This window comes from Parasteatoda tepidariorum, chromosome 7 (assembly GCF_043381705.1).
Source record: "Parasteatoda tepidariorum isolate YZ-2023 chromosome 7, CAS_Ptep_4.0, whole genome shotgun sequence".
NCBI classification, from domain to species: domain Eukaryota; kingdom Metazoa; phylum Arthropoda; class Arachnida; order Araneae; family Theridiidae; genus Parasteatoda; species Parasteatoda tepidariorum.
The window spans coordinates 90,442,912-90,460,601 of NC_092210.1; the positions used below are offsets into that span (position 1 = coordinate 90,442,912).

At 29.4% G+C, this 17,690-nt stretch overlaps 1 protein-coding gene across 3 annotated transcripts in view; it reads right to left on the bottom strand.

Annotated features, from left to right (window-relative positions):
- Nucleotides 1-17,690, bottom strand: part of LOC107455201 (leucine-rich repeat-containing protein 1) — a 363,163-nt gene extending 345,473 nt beyond the window's left edge. Inside the window, exons 1-5 of one of the 3 annotated variants that reach the window (XM_071182935.1) lie at nucleotides 17,445-17,674; nucleotides 13,658-14,852; nucleotides 9,495-9,626; nucleotides 6,512-6,640; nucleotides 1,917-2,052 (exon numbers count right to left, since the gene is read on the bottom strand). In XM_071182935.1, the coding sequence (XP_071039036.1) occupies nucleotides 1,917-2,052; nucleotides 6,512-6,640; nucleotides 9,495-9,626; nucleotides 13,658-14,842 (1,582 nt within the window). In that variant the 5' untranslated portion in view covers nucleotides 14,843-14,852; nucleotides 17,445-17,674. The other 2 variants (XM_016072698.4, XM_043053455.2) reach the window with 2 other exon arrangements.

Below are 17,690 nucleotides of genomic sequence, written 5' to 3' on the forward strand. Positions count from 1 at the left end.
CGGAGAAGTAAATATTGGCAATTTTTCTAAATAATTTCTGTGATGTTAAACATTTTTTTTTCTCTTCAAAATTCAGGAAGAAAATGGCAAAACCAAAATGTAAAAAAAGAAAGCAATCAAATGTTTATATGCAAAAGAGAAGGGAACAGAAAAAACTCAGTATGAGACAAGCTAGACAGAAATTAAAAGAAAACCCTATATTATTTGAAGAAAGTAGAAAAAAAAAGAGCAAGAAACTTTAAACTCTGTATCAGAAAAAGATTTAACAGAAAAATCGTGATTAAATGTACTTAAATTTCTAGAAATTGATCGAGCAAGCCGTTTGTGCCCAGGGAAAAAAGAAACAATAACAAGAAAAAACAAAAACGTTATTTGGATGACAGTATGTTTAACTTGCATAAATTTTCATAAAAGAGTACCCTCAACACTCAACTTTCATGTGGAGTCTGAATTTTTATTTCAATAGTCTTTACATTTTAATTTATTAATATTCAGTAAGAGTTACTTAAAAAATTGCACACCTTGGTTAAAAATGGATGTTTCCTTTCATAGCAGCATGATTAATTGGAAGTAGCTCTATCTCTAACAATGAAATATTTTATTATTTACTTATTAATGTTAAACTCATATCAGTTGTACCCAATAATTAATGAATTAGTCTTCATTGACATTTTATAACATAAAATGTCTCCTCCGTTGACTATTACATCTCCTCCGTGGACAAGGCAGAAATTAAAATATTTTAAATCTTGTAAAAAATAAAATAGAAAACTTGACCATTATTATAAGGACATTTAACAAAAATAAATAAAAGCATTCATGTAATTTTTATCACATTTTTAATTACTATAATTTAAGAAATTTTTTTAGTCTATTTATGCCTTTTCAGTGAGAATGACCCAAATAACAAATAAAAAGAATTTAAAAAACCTTAAGAAAATGCTAAGCAGTAACTGCCCATAACATGAAATAAATTATCCGAAGTTCAAACAGCAAAACCAACGTTCATAGTAGATTCTAAAAGTTTAATGTTTCTAGCTGATTCTGCTACTGCATTTTTCTGTAATCTAGCAATTAGATTTTTTATTAGCAATTTGGTACTTGCTAGTCGACAAAATCGTGCCTCGATCAGAGAGCAGCTCGCTTATTGTTTCAAATCAAAGTTGGGTCAGTCTTGGTTTCTTTATTAGGGGTGAAGAAATTTTTTTTTGGGGGGGGGGGGGGACGCTATTTCTACATGAATTTTCTTCTTTTTTACACCCTGAAAAAGCAAGAAAAAATATTAAACATGAAATTTTTTCTTNTTTGGGGGGGGGGGGTGAATCGCTAATTCATTATAATGTAAATCCTTAACTTTGTTCTGTCAAATCCAGCTTTTGCCTAACAATTTATTTATTGTTAAATTCATTGGTGAATCATTGACAATGCATTTCTAATTATGTAAGAATTAAATGTGAAAAAACAGCACATTGTAGTATGAATGTTCTCATTTCAGAATTAATTTTAACACTAACTTGTGCATAACTGAATGTCATTTACTGTACTTACTATAGAAATAATCAGTTATTTATTTCTTTTTTGAGGGAAGATAAAGTTTCAGCATATTTTATTGGAAAGATGAGCTTTTTTTTTCTTTCAATAAAATTGTTCTTATTCTTTATTTATTGCTTTTAGAGTTGTTAAAGGAGTAGAAAAAAAATGATCGTAGATTAGTTGTAAACAACAAAATTTCATAACTCCTTATAGTTATAGGAAAAAAATTATCTCAAAAAGATCATTACATTATTTCTCAAAAACCATTAAATTTAATATTCATGTGTGAGAGTGTAATCTTGAAATCTTATCAATTATGGATTGATTGGCATCTCTGTTCATTAAAATTAACAAATGATTTGAGAGAAGAAAAGCATCCAAACCTTTCTCTAATTTAGCGGATGACCTCACATCAGACTGACCATGTTTCCTCCACAATGATGATGATGATGTCAATGCAGAATAAACAACATTGTCATTTAGTTTGCTTTCGTCTTCAGTATCCGCTTTAGATTCAACCTGCAAATGAAAAGTATTGGTTTGAAGGAAGCAGTCGAATTAAACAAAACTCATATTAAGCTAAAAATTTCCATTAAACTGTATTTTCCAACTAATCACATGACTGCCGACCCCCAATTTTCGGCAATGGCAGGTCCCTTTTTAGGAATGTTAAAATTCAGAGTTTAAAAAAAATATTAAAAAAGAGATAAAAATTAAAAAAGCATTATAATGCTTGTTCTAATTTACATTTTTTTTCTCAATTCAATTCTTTTTATGATTTTAAATTTTTTTTTTCATTTAGTTTGTTTTATTTATTTATCATCATTTTTTGTTGATGCATTGGTCAAAGATGAAAGGTCTCTTTTAAAGATAAAAAAGAGATTATAAATGATTGACTTAATAATCTTCCACTTCAAAAAGCTACTCGGGTACTGCCCAATGTATGTTTGTCTCTTATAGGATCTTTTTTTCACATACAATATATTTCATTTCCCATACAGCGAATGAAGGAGGCTATTTACATAAGGGCCACGGCAAGGTCAACCAAATGAGGCAAAATTGAAAATTAATATTTTATAGTAAATAATGTGTCATTTTAAAGGTAAAAAGCTGAAGATTTAGAAATGCCTTCAAGGGACCAAAATTTCGGTTTACTGTAACCGGGACTTCACTATATCCGTTCCGCAAACAATTTTTATCTAATGGTTTCAAACTCCTCCTTTATATTACATATTAAAGTAAATGACCCATAAAATAAAATACAAAAAATGACTGAAAAATATTATGTAGCAACAAAAATGTGTTAACTTTTATTTTTAATAACTCTTCGTCTTATGCACAAAAAAAAAGTTATCTTTAGCTGAGGAGCAATCCTCCACATCAGACATGGAAACATTTCCCGACTCTCCGATAACTTTTCCTGAACTTATACTATTCCACTTTTAAAACCTGTCTACACTTAAAAGTTGTTTCACCAAATCGCTCAGCAAATTCATCGGCTTTGACTTGAAGCATTTGTCCAGGCAGTGGATGATTGCAGCTTCTTTGAATGCTGATTAATAAAGAAGCAAACAAGAAAAATGCTTATGGCTACATTTCATGCTATAGATGGTTTTAAAAATCGGTATATGTATTTATTTTGAAGCAGAAATTTCAAAATTATTACATAAAAAAATGAAGAAAATAAATCAGTGGAAGAGAGAAAAAAGTTCATAATTTCCTCTCTTCTTTTGGTTCACTCTATTCACAAAAAATAACACTATGCGTTTGTAGCAGGGCACGGGGACGAACATTTAGTTCATTATATCCAGGAGTTCACTGTGAACCGTGTTCACTATAGCGGACTTTTACTGTATTAGTTTTTAACTTTGATTAATTTATTTTTTAATTAATTACAGGCTGCTGAATGAAGTGAAATATCATCTGAAATGTTTAGTCATATTAAGAAAGAGAAAGAAATCCAGATTTTCTATATTTTTCCAGATTAGTATATTATATAAAGACAGGTTGCATAAGTAGAATTGTGGCACATTTCTACAAGAATTCTCATAAGGTGTTTCAGATATTTCATACCCTACACCAAAATGCGTAATTATTTGTTCTAAGTAAATAAAATTAGAGCTGGGAAAATGAGTTTTTCTGTTGAAAGCCCATAGCTCATTGGTATTCTCTTTTTAAATTTTGTAAACATGAAATATTTCGTTCGTAAATGAATAATTAATACGTTTGACAGCTGACATTATTGTTATCTTTTTAATTTTAATTCATTTTTACCTATTTTTCACACATACTTTTTTTTTACTCATAAGATGAAGTGAAATACTGAGTCCCCTACCCCCTTCTGTCTCATGCAGCTGGTTAGTAAAAGAGACATTTCCTGTAACCTTTTTATTAGAGTGTTAGGGACAGAAGAAATACTGTGGAAAAGGGTAAACACAGCAAATGTTAAAGTGGAGGGGAAATCCCCTTTAGTCACACAAGAAAAAATAAAGAGCATGCCACGCCTTTATGCTTGATTGATAGCCAATGATGGGAGAGAAAATAGGAATTTGTCACTGCTCCGCCCTCAACTTGAATGACAAATAAGGAGGAAATGAATTTTCTTCACCACCTACCCACCTTAATGAATGACAGGAATTTCCCCTTCTTGATTGAATCATTCTAGTTCAAAATGGGGGAGAGAGCAATTAATATTTTCATAACTGTCAATTTTGTTCCTTTTCTATATTTATTTTTATAATAGCAATAATTATTATTATTTTTTTTTAATATTTTGTTTTTGATTGATTAGATATCATTCTAATAATAAAACATTATTTCCCAAAAAATAATGGTAATTTATTTTTTGCTTCTTAGATTCAGATCATTTTAAGCTTTGTTTACCTTGGGGGTCTATTATACGGAAAAATCTAATATCCGGACTTTGGGATGTTCTACCGATTCCGGATAAGCGACTTTCCACAATAATGTATGTGTATTTACAATATGTAAACAAGTAGGATATAGCAAAGTTTATCTTGTATGGTATGTTTAGTTCAAAAGGTGATTTAAAGACATAAATAAAAACGTCTTAAAATATAAAAATTTCCTGTAGGAGATAAAATATTCCAGAAAGTGAAAAATGTAGTAAAACACAATGATCCATATGTTCTAATCATTAAGAAAAGGAGGGCATGTTAAATTTAAGAAAGCATTTAACTGAAAAAATTCCACTGATTATCAGCAAGAAATTTGGAATAAGTTTCAGTTTTTATAATTGTCTTTATCGATTTATATTTAAAATGCGCAATTTATGTCTGACACAAAAAAGTTTACACCTGACAATGAATTAAAATAATTTAAAATGAATTATATATTGTAGATTTCCTAAAAATTATCAAATTGCTTAATTTAAATGTAAGCTTTAAAATTTAATTGGGTTTAAAAATAAGTTTGAAACCAATTTACTGAATTTAAAAGAATAGGTAACCAAGTAATCATACTTTAATTTGCGTGATTTAGAATTGATACCAACAGTTTAATCTATTAAACGTGAACTTTTTGTTATCATATTTCATAAAATAAATTACTTTTTGATAGAATATCAAAAAATCATTTATCACGCGCGTGGACTAAGTATTTTAAATACAAATTTTACAATTTCAAGTTTAACTCATAATTTATAAATGAAATCGTTCTGAGAAATTTGAATTCAATTTTTACGCGCTACACCATAGAATTGCCCATAACATGAATAAGGTTTTTTTAATAGCGAACATTAAACTTTGGCTGAAAAGTCCTGCATATTGAAATCATATTTAATGATGGAAATGTTTATAACCAGATCCTGGATTTAGATTTCAAAAGAATCCTTACAAATGACTTTAAATATTACAAAAGAAAAAACATAAAAATTTCAAAAAACGTCCTTACAAATGTAAAAAATATCTTTGAAAATGTCCATCATTTAATTTAAACATTTTAAATTATAACACTATTTTCCTCTTAGAAATTTCTTCCATTCATATCAAGATATATAAAACTATATTCAATGTTCACTAAAGTGTGAAATAAATGTTGTATTTTACAATATTAAAATACTCTTGGAAAGGAAAAGACTCCTCAAAATATTTTTACATATAAACTTTAATAAACATCGAAAACTTCCTACCTTCTACAATACCAGGGGTCGGTCCAGACATTTCGTGAAAGGTCCTGCTTTTGTAAAATTGTGAAAAAATTACGCGTAATTTGTGAATATAAAATAAACGTTAAGTCACACTCTTTTAAACAGGGTCCTGCTATTGCAAAAAACTTTTTCAAAGTGTTTTTAAATTGTAAATAGATACAAGATTATGTTCAACACTGTAAAATTATAGTACAAACAAATTAAATTTTCAAAAATAAACAGCAATTGCTGCTACCAAATTAGAGATGCAACATACAGATATTTGGTATTTAGTCTACATGCTGAACTCAGAATATTCATTTCGGACGAATAATTGAAGAAGCGTCTGACGAAGACAAAACTTAATTCGTTTTATCGTCTCCCCCCCCCCTGGGAAGGGCTTATTCGATAACAAAACAATAATGAAGATAAACAAATTTGTGAAGGGTCCGTTTTTAAGTTAAAATATTTTGTGAAGGGTCTGTTTTTAAGTTAAAATATTTTGTGAAGGGTCTGTTTTTAAGTAAAAATACTTGGTGAAGGGTCCGTTTTTAAGTTAAAATATTTGGTGAAAGGTCCGTTTTTAAGTTAAAATATTTGGTGAAGGGTCCGTTTTTAAGTTAAAATATTTGGTGAAAATATATTTTGTGAAAGGTCTGTTAACAGACCCAAATTTCTTCTAAACAGACCCCTGAATACCCAAAACCAACAAAATTACAAAAACAAAATATCCTAAAAAGTTTTTTTTTTTAAAAAATTCTTAAATGCAATAAAATGACCCAAAAGTTAAAAAAAAAAATGCAAATGATCTGTGTTCCAAAAGAATCTCACCCATGAATCCTGACTGATGTCTGATCTCTTTCTTCCACGCCAATTCTCACTTAATTCTGGCTTCCTCTTCAAATATGTTGGTTCATAAATTATTTCAGGAATCTCTTCAAATGACAATCCAAAATCATTCTATAAATAGATTTTTATATTAACAATCACAGTTTAAGCATTCAGAAGTAGAATAGAAATAGTGTTAATAGATGTTCGTAATTTTGAGGTGTATATATGTACTAATTGATTTGGTATAGAGGAATAGTAATAAAATTATGTTTGAATTTACTATTGAATATAAAAAGTAACACGAAGATAAAGGTATTAAATTAAAAATTATACGACAATGAAACTTCATATTTTATTCTAAAATCAAATGGACTACTCGGAATCAGTGTTTTAGTTTTTGGTAATTAGAACTAGCTCATATTGCCTTTTCATCATTTTGCATTTGAACCACTAAAACTTTTTGTTCCAAACATTTCTGATTTCAGTTCTTTCGATTTTTGATAAGGAAAGAAGATTAAGTTTCAGAATAGCTTGTTACAAATATGAAATTCCTTTGTTTTCTGCTCCCCCCTACCACAATTGATTTTTTCCCTATATCTGCGTTTAAAATTATTTAAGGAGTAGAAGAAATTATTGAACATTAATTGCAAAGAACGAAATTTCATAACTCTGGGTAGTTAAGGGGAAAAAAACTTTTTTTGAACGGACTGTTAAGAAAATTCTCAGAAACCACGGTTTTGTGAAAATGTTTTTCTCCTTCAAATATCTCTATAGTTTTATTTGCTCATTATGAGCCCCAATACTTCTAATTTTTTAACTGATTAATCTAAAAACTTTAAAATATGTCGATTCTGCCGAGCAATAAATAAATCAATGCAAGTGATTAAAAATTCAAAATTTTGATTTTTATGTATTTAGCATTTTTGTGAGATAAACTACTTATTGCAAAATGTTTTATTTCAAAAACAGTTTAGTTTTTTGGATTCCATTTTTATTGTTCATATCATTAGCAATAGAAATAAAATAGTTGCCACTTATCTTGAAATTTATTGCGAAGCTCTTACAATGACAGTATTATCATTATAGTTCGCTTTGTCTGTAGATTTATTTTTTTAAAATTATTTTTAATAAATTTGCAATATTTTGGATAAAAAATGACTTATAGAACAAATGCTTACGTAAACAAGAGCATATAAGTGTAATAGAAAATAGATTAACAGACATTGTTCAATTTAAAATCAAATTGAAAGGATGATGTTAATTTGTTTAAATAGAAAAATATTTAAGTTGAAAAAATTTATTCAATGTAAAATTTAGGTACTGAATTTAGTACAAAATCTATATTTTACAAAACTTAAAATGGCAATAAAATATGGCAAAAAGCACCATTAAGTGAGACATAATATTTCAAAGCGGGGCACAAAAACTCTACATTTGTACTGTAAACCCTCTCTGGATAAAACTGTTATTTTTCACGATTGATAGAATAACTCCTGATAATATTATGTGAAATTCATCTATTATGCTTAGAAAAAACCACTATCCATTGTGTACAACTTTTAATGTTCTCTTTTGGAATAGATCTTGTTCTGATTTCAGAAACAAAAAACCTGTACGGAATGTTTACTATAGGCTGTCTAAAGTAAGAACTCCCCAAGCCATTCGTCTGGACCCGTGGCGATAACTATGGTAACGAGGTATAACTATTTCAAGTAGAGGTGTGGGTGGGGTCACTGTTTGGGACAGGTTTCGGTGAGAGAAAGGGAATCTTTTTTTTTGGTGTTTAGCCCTAGAGTGAAGATAAGCTACCCTTCCTGAAATGCGCCATTCTTGTTTCCATAGCCGTAGACAGCCTCAGACTTTGTGGCGGAGGGGGGGGGAGGTTCTTACTGTAGACAAATCATAAATGATTCATCTCCATAAGCTCTCAAACAAAGAAAATTCGTGGAAGGAACAAAGTTTAAGGATGACAAAGTCAAAAACCTAAAAATTGAAGAATATTCTAAATGAGAACCTCTAAAAGTTGTTTCCAAAACTTCTATATTCAAGTAAAGAGGTGTAGTATAAAAAAAAGATATAAGTTTTCATCACATTTTGTTACAAATATCAGATTTTTACAAACCAAGTGCCAATCTTAATGGTTCAAAGTGTCAAATATGCTAATTAATTAGCACAAACCATTCATTAAGTTGTGGAAACAGACACAAAAACACCTGAATAAAACCCTTTTCCAACAGATTTTTAATCATCTAAGTAAGGAGGGGAGTCGTACCCCCCTTATTGGTAATGACAGTTTCCAAATTAGAGATGTCAAAAGTTTGGACCTTTTAATATTAATTTCACTCTCATATGGGAAGTTTTGGAAAGTGTAAAACACTTTTTCATTAAATTTATTTATCTAAATATGATTTCATGTAAACAATAAGTTTCAACATTTCATTTTTTTTTTAAAAAAAGAAGCAAATTATGAATAGTGAGGTTTACAAATTTTAACATCATTAAACAACAAAATTTTAAAATGTCATAATATTGAACACTGTACATTATGGCAGGCAAAGGTTAAACTTAAACATATATAAATGGGTATGCATTTGCATAATAATTTCAAGAAATATTAGATCAGCCACACCTTGAAGAGTTGCAGTATTTTTTTATTCTGTTCAAAAACTAAGATTAAGTCAGTATTTCAGTTTTTTTTTTCTATCTTTTTGCACATTACCTCAAACGAAAATACAAAATTTAAGCTAAAAAATAATGTAGAGCTATCTTTTGTTATATTCTATATTCATACAGTAAATTTTGTTTTCAAGCAGCAAGTATGCCCAATATTTACTTTAATTATTGCACAAGTAATGACATCATTTTGTGTAACAATTTTTATAAAATAACATAAACCAAAAAAAGTTTTAATTAAAATTATTCAAACTCTTGAAAACAAAAATTTAAAGACAAAAGAAAACAAGATTAAAAAACGAAATGACACTTCTCTGAGATCCAACTGCTTCAACTGTTTCAAACAAGTAACACCTTTTGGGATTTCTTTCAAATTGTTGTTGTACAAGTCCAATGAAGTCAGTGTAACTAGATTAGAAAATGATTCAGGCAACTCTGTAAGCTTTAAAAGAAAAATCATCGATTTAGAATCAAGAAATAAGAAGGTTGACACTTGCTGAAACTGATAGTGAAAAAAAAGTGGTATCCATGTGTGTATACAGTGAAACCTCTTTTTATAAAAACTAAAGCAAAACAGACATAATTTTTATTCCCAGGGAATGTTCTATGAATAAACCATTATGTACATTCTCCGCAAAGCGGACGCTCCCGTAGCCGGACAGTCATTTTTGCCCTGAAACGTTATTTTCTATCTCTTCAAACCACACACTACTTTTTCTAAATTTGAAAAAAAAAAAAAAAACTATTTCTGCTTTAAATTGCAAGAAAAAAATGCAACTTTTCACCATTTTTAAGGCATGTAAATTTTTTGCCTTATCTATAACTAAAAAATATTGTTAAGCTATTCCACTGCTAAGGAATCAATCACCCCTTGCCTTGTCTTTGCAAAGAAAGGAGAGAAAATGCACTCTTGAAATAATTCATACAGCGGCATCTTTTTATCTAGAGGATACAGGTTATAAGACCCCTCAAGTTGAAATGAGGTCGTAAGTGCTCTCAATGTGCTTCTCCCCCCCCCCCCAANTTCCCCCCCCCCCCCGAAAATTTCTTTCATTTTCTAATCAATTTGAGGACTGTATTTAACAAAACTGAGGCAAAAATAGAGAAAAGAATCTTTGAGGTTTTCATGTAAATGAAACATTTAATCAGACACTTGATAGCTGATCAATTGTGAACTCCATGGGTCCTCATGATTTATGCTTTGCTTTTTTATCTGTGAATCACGGGACGTTTCCTATCAAGCGAATAGGGGATGTAAACCTAATAATCGAAACCAACTGAGGATTAAAAGCTCCTATTCGGTATCATATGTCTAACTTGAATATCTGTGCTAATAGAAAATTATATTCTTTCATCTGTAGCTACATCTAGAATTATGTATTTATATCAAACTCTTTTATTTATTCTTCTTCATCGAAAAAATATTTTTTTAAATTTAAATAAATATCTTTGCAGATAGTTATTGTAGGTTCTTTAATTATTTCTATATCTTTGAAAATATTCTAAAAACAATTTACGAAGCTAAACTTTGTTATTAGGTTACCCTTTCCGTTAACGACAACTCTTATAAAGGAAATTTTTTTCGGTCCTCAGAATGTCTGCTTAACCGAGGTTTCACTGTACGTATACACATATATAAGTATAAACTGATATAAAACAGTTACAAAGAACTACTTTTAAAGTTCTTTAATAAAAAGAATTCTAAGTTAATGTTCGGTTCTCATCTCATAAAGCAAGAATGCATCAAACATTGAATCCATAGCTTTATAAAATTTTGGTTCATATAGTTTTAATTATAAGACACTAATTATATTTATCGACTATGTCAACCTTCATCTATTAAAAGGTACCTCAAGATAGAATCATGTCTTATATACTAGTGAATTCATATTTAATATTTATAGTGGTAGTTATGCGACATTAGCATTAAATGCTTAATCCTTTGTATTTTTTATACATAAAACTATTCAAGATTTAGATGTGACTGGGCAGCAATAATAATGTCATAAGTACAGATTCAATTCTCAAATGTAACATTAGACTCATGAGCAGTTATTTACATAGAAAGAACCCTTCCCTCGATGAAAAGAATGTTGTCATGTGATTCCTCAAGTAAACCCCAGACTTTTACTATTGATGTAGATTGCTGAGCTCTGTTTTGAACTATATAATTCAATTAAAAATTGTCACATACTGCTATGCATATGGATACGAAGAAAAATTCATAAAAGGACCTTTTATATTTCACAAATAAGATTTTTACTCTTTGATATTCCTTTTTAGACATTTATTTTCAATTTATATGCTAGCGAGAAAGGTTATAAAATTAATTTAATTTGTTTTTAACTTGTAAAACAGCTACTATTTTTTATATGTTTATTTAAATTGACAGATTATAATGTAGTTAACATAGATAGGTATTTTCATTACAATTAAATTTCCTATTCATACAAAATTTCGGATATTTTTACTGCTTTTTTCAATGAAGCACAAGCATTAGATTTTTCAGGCCAATATTTTGTAAAAAGAAAATTACTTCTTTTTTCATTCTGTAATTTTTATTGAATCTTTGAAATTAATTTTCTTAAACAATTAAAGTGAATTTAGTTAAATATTTTAATTTGTACTTTATTATGAACACATTTTTGGATAAAAAATAAAATAATATTTTAATAAATTTCGTCATTAAATGAGCAAAAGAATATAAATTTTTGTACTACTTAGAAAATTATTTTATAACACATATAGGAATAATTGTTTGGATATTTTATATTTACATTTATTACTGTACATTTATTATTTAGGTAAATACTAACTAACTAAAACTAAATTTTAACGACTGTGTTTTCTTAAAAAATAGGTGTGGCTATTGATGTCTATTATATATATTTTATTTTCCTTTTTGATTATCAATAAATGTTTTTATATTAAATGTTAACTAAGTCGAGAACTATCAATATGTCAAACAACAGATACATAGTTTATTTTTATATGGAATTTTGTAATACTAAATTAAATAGAGACAAATAACAAAACTAAAATTTGTTGTTTCAGTTTAAATACTTTTATCATTTTAGGGTAACTCACTAAAATTTGATTAGTATGTAGTGGTAAAAATAAATTATTATTGCATAGCAGGCAAACTAGGACCCCAAATTGTAGAGCATGTATCAATATTAATATTTGTTTCAAAAATAAAAAAAATTAATTTTGTTTTTATCAGAAAAATAAGCAGATAAATAATAAATAAATATCAGAATAATAATAAATAAATATTAGAATAATAATAAATAAATACCAAAGAATAACACTGAAACTATAAAGAAGTTAAGCAAAAGATGAATTGTACACCTGTGTAAGAATGGATACACATATATATTAGATATGCATACATATTTAAATAAAAAAAACTGCTACCTTAGATGTCCCGTTATTTAAATTTTTTTATAGTTAAACATAATCTCAATAAAATTTTATGCATTGATTAGAATTATTTAACTACTCCAAATTTTTAATGCAATTTACCTAAAAATTAAACACGATGCGTATTATTATTGTAGTTTGCTTTTGTAGGTTTATTAATTATTTCTAAAATTATTTTTAGCATATTTAGTTAATATACACATTATTCTTAAATCAAAAACAATTCACATCTGTTATAGAAACTACATACATTCGTATAATATGCTTGATTTTAAGCCAAATTGAATTAATGTTTTTAAATTGTCAAGTTACGTTGATTTAAAGTTATGAAACATAAAATTTAAATAATGAATTTAGTTTTACAAAATCAGAGCTTATAACAGTCCAAAAAGGTCCCCTTAAGTCTGCAATTATATCATCTATATATGTCATAAGGTGACAAAACTGAGTTCTTCCCCAGTGCTGTAATTTGTTTGTATTAGCAAGGTTTGGTACATTACATCTGAATGCATATGGCAACCCTTTAGTAAGCATTTGTGCTAACAAGCATTTGCTTCTGAATACAGGCCTGAGTTATTTTTCTCCACATAAAAAAAAACAATAATAAATAATTAAAAAGAAAAATACAAAAATAAATAACTGCAAAATTTTCTGAATTTTTTTTTTTTACTCCATTATTTCTAAATAGTAAATCAATCTCCAGCTTTTTTTAACCATGTTTGCTTAAAAATATCAAGTTCAAAATTTTGGTTCTCTGATTGACCTTATCATGGAATTGCCCAACAGATAATTTGTGTCTGACTTATATAGTTTATTTGCTTTTTTGTTTTTAAATTGGGTTATGCAGTAGTATTTATTTTTATTCTAATATCTTATAATTATGACATACTATTGTCTGAAATTAAAATACCACGTTTTTTTCATACTAATTAATGTTCCTTTTCAGAATAAAATTTTGATACTAAAATCTGGAACTCAGAAGCATGCTGTATAGGGAAATTACAGGAGCATCTAAAATGAATTCAGCAGTCTTTATAATTCAATACAAACCATATTATGATCAAGCTTTAAATCTTCTAGAGAACAGAGCATTCCGAAATTTTGCGGCAATTCTGTCAAATAATTCATGGAAAGCAAACAGATTTTTAGGTTCTTTAGCAGGCTAAAACTATCTGGTAACTTCTTCAAGTCATTATGGCAAATATCCAAATAAGTCAAGCCTAAAAGACTTCCAAAATCTGTAGGCAACTCACACAGTTGGTTTTCATCTAATTCTAGCTTGATTAGATTTTCTAAGCAGGTAAAAGAATCCGGTAAGTGTTTCAAGTTATTTCCATTGGCTATGAAACGATTTCGCTCCAGTTCATCTAAAGCACTGCCCATGTCCAAGAAACGTAATTCTTTTAAATGTCCAACACTCTCAGGAAGAGTATGGATGCTGTTGCCACTCAGATCGATCTGTTCCAACAAATGATTATTCGTCCCCAAGTACGGAGGAACTTCCAACAAATCATTGGCAGAAACAGACAGTTCTCTCAGATTCCGAGATTCCGAAATCCAGTTCGGCAGACCGGTGAGGCAATTTTCATTCATAAATAGTTTCACCATAGACAAAGCAGACTTAGAGTCATTTGGAAAAAATCTTACTTCATTATCGGTCAAGTCCACAATTTCCAAACTGGGAAGATTTTCAAAACTATCCGGAAGTGCTTTTAAGCGATTGTTGGACAGGTTCAATTCTTTCAAACTTTTTAGCATGCCGAAGCTTTCTGGCAGCTGGCACAAAAAATTATTGCTCACGTCGAGGTGAGTTAAAGATTCTAGTTTGCCGAAATCACTCGGGAGGTGGGTCAACTCATTTTCATCCAAAACGAGTTCGGTCAAATGGAATAGAAAGGAGAACTCATTCGGGAGGGTGTCGCTAATGCGATTGCCGGTCAGGTGAAGCTTTGTGAGTTTGGAGAGGTAGCATAAGCTTTTTGGAATATCACGCAGGAGGTTCTCCCTAGCATGCAACTCAGTTAAATTCGTAAAATAGTGTCCGATGTCTGAGGGAAGCTCCTTCAGTAAATTACCATTCACAGAGAGAAATACCAATCTTGGCAACTTCTTGCAAAAAGCTGCCGGCAGAGTTGTAATATCATTGTAATCCAAAATCAATTTTGTAGTACTACTAAATTGTAAATCTGGTACTTGACACAGTTCTTGAGAGGAGAAATTCGCAGTTTCTTCCATTCTTAATAATCTGAAATAATTTAATACATTTTAATTATTTTTTCATGAAAGGGGAAAAAAACAGTAATACAGGTAGGTATATACTGCTATTAAAGTATCAGCAACAAAAATACACTTAATTATCAACGAAAAAAAAAAAATATATGCCTACTCGTAGTTCATTTACGTCGCACTAGAGCTGCACAATGGGCTATTGGTGACGGTCTGAGAAATCCCCGAAGATGATCCGAAGAATTGCCTTCACAATTTTGATCCTCTGCCAAGGGGATGGCACCCCTGCTTTGGTAGCCCCACGACCTGCACGAGAAGTCGCGCACTTTACGGTAGAACAGTTAGACGAGGATCGATACCGCACACCCTCGGTCCCTACGTAAACCGATCCGAGTGGTGAACAACCCGCACACTGACCGCAGCCAGTGATCTGCCGGGATCACAACTGCAGGACACTGCCTAACGATCAGTTCTCTGCAGGACAATATATGCCTACGTGTAAGACATCTGTAAACTGTAATTTATTACATTTAGGAATCTTTTGTGCTTTTTTTTCTGTAGTCGCTATTCATGACATACAAAATTCTTATAATTAAATTTTCCCAACTTTTAATTTGCCTGAATTCTTTAATTCTAAAATTAAAATTTTTTCAAAAATAATTTTTTATAAAATTTTTGTTTTGCATTAAAAAAAATGGATTTTAGTCTATCTAAGAATTTTTCATACTCCTCTCTAGTCAACAAAAATAAGAAATTCAAAAAATGTTCCCTTAGATCAGTGTTTCCCAAAGTGTGGCACGCATACCCCCAGGGGTATGTGAACAGTTTAGTGGGGGTACGCGTTCTTATGCGAAATATCTTGCAACAAACGAAAATTTCACAAAATTTTATTTAAAAGCAAAGCTAGCCACGAAAATTTACAATTACGTATTTTTCTATTGGCTATTTTTTGCAGAGTTAACAGTTAATAATTAGGGGTGTCAACAGCCAGTTGTCATTTTTAACTTTTGAGCATTTTTTTATAGTAAAAATTACATTAATTCTTTTTAGTGGTACATAGCGTTACGAAAAATTTAGAAGGGGTACACAGAAGACATAAGTTTGGGAAACACTGCCTTAGATGCTTACATAATATTTGGCCTCACATCAAAGTTCAATTTTATAAGAGAGAAACATAAAAACTTTTTTGAAATGAAAAAAAAAGAAGAGGATTGACAGTTAAAAATTAAATATCACTTCAGATAAAGTTAATATTTTCTAGATACAGGAATAAAATGCACAGATAAAAATGTCATTTATTTCATAGGCAAAGGTTATTGATATTCTATACATTGCAGAGGCATGGAGGGTCATTGCAGGGTGACTAAAATAACTTTCAAAATTTTTAAAGATTAAAAATTAATTTGTATTTATGTTTGTGGATTTATCATGTATATGGTAGATACATAAATAAGAGTTTAAAACAAATTTTCAACTAAAAATTATTTTTCAACAAAAATAGCATAGTGACTAACGTAACATTTTGCAACACTGAAAAATGATGCTTTCGTTATAAGGATAATTTTTTTAAAGTTACACAGATGTTTACAATTGGCTGCTATACTAGAAAAAAGTGGACAATTTACTGGACAAATTTGTTTTGAAAAGGCGTTTTTCTTTTCTTTTTTTGGCAATAGCATAGAGTTTTTCATGAGGGAGAAAAATTTTTCAACAAACAGCATTCATATATATTATACAGGTCAGATAAGGACAATTTAAAGTAGGAGGTATAGTTAACCTCGAATTTGACAACAAGCAAAAAGTAAAATGCCCTTTAGCTAGAGTAACCGTAACATATTTTGGGAAAGACAGAAATGTTCGAGTCTCAATCAAGTTAGAAGAACTAATTTGTCCTATCAATACAGTATCCCTCTTGAAAAAACTATTCCACCTTGCTGTCAGATAATTCAATTGGGACATTAAAATTCATTCCAGAAAAAATGAAGGAAAATTCTGAGTTACCTAAAGACCTATGGATGCGGAATAAACTTCCATCCGGATTTTTTGCCTGAACTGTGAAACTTCATTTTATGATTTTGGTTTAATATTTTCAACTTAAATGCATTTTGAAAGATTTATTTTAACCAATTTAATTGATATCTTCAATCATAAAGTGAGAGGTTTAGAAGCTGGCCTCAAATGCCATTCCTATTTAAAGTTATGAATTTGTAGGTAGATAAGCATACATTTTGTAGATAAATAGAATTCTTCTAAAAAGTTGTGGAAGTAAATATAGACGTGAAATTGTTTCATTTATTAAGGAGAACGATTAGTTCTTGCAAATTCTCAACAACAATTGATAAACGCACGGTAAATTTCAAACTTGTAAACTTTATTTTTAAAATAAACACGGAAAGGATTTCTCCGGGTTGAATGGGTCTCCTATTGTGTTTCGTCCAGTTGCAATGATTCTGCTATAAATCATGATGCGTGGATCTTCCCGTGACATTTCTGCAGCGCAATTTCAAACAGTATGACATGGTAAAGAGGCCTGAAATATTTCAGCCCCACTTGACCCTGCATGCCATTAAGACGGGAGCAGTTCGTCACTGACTGTCATAAGTTTACTTACCAAAAATAAAAAAATAGCAAAGAATCACTTGGAAAATCTAAAAGCATTTAACTTTTCCAAATTCAATTCACCAATTCAGAAAATTCAATCAACAATTAAGAAAAGTTAACAAATAGTGATAGTGTAAAAATGTATAGTAAGAGCATTTTTTTCCCTCACTTTAAATAACATTTTTCTCTTCATAAAAATTTGATGATATCAAAATGTGCGTTTTAACCTAACCAACAATTAAATCAAATCATATCT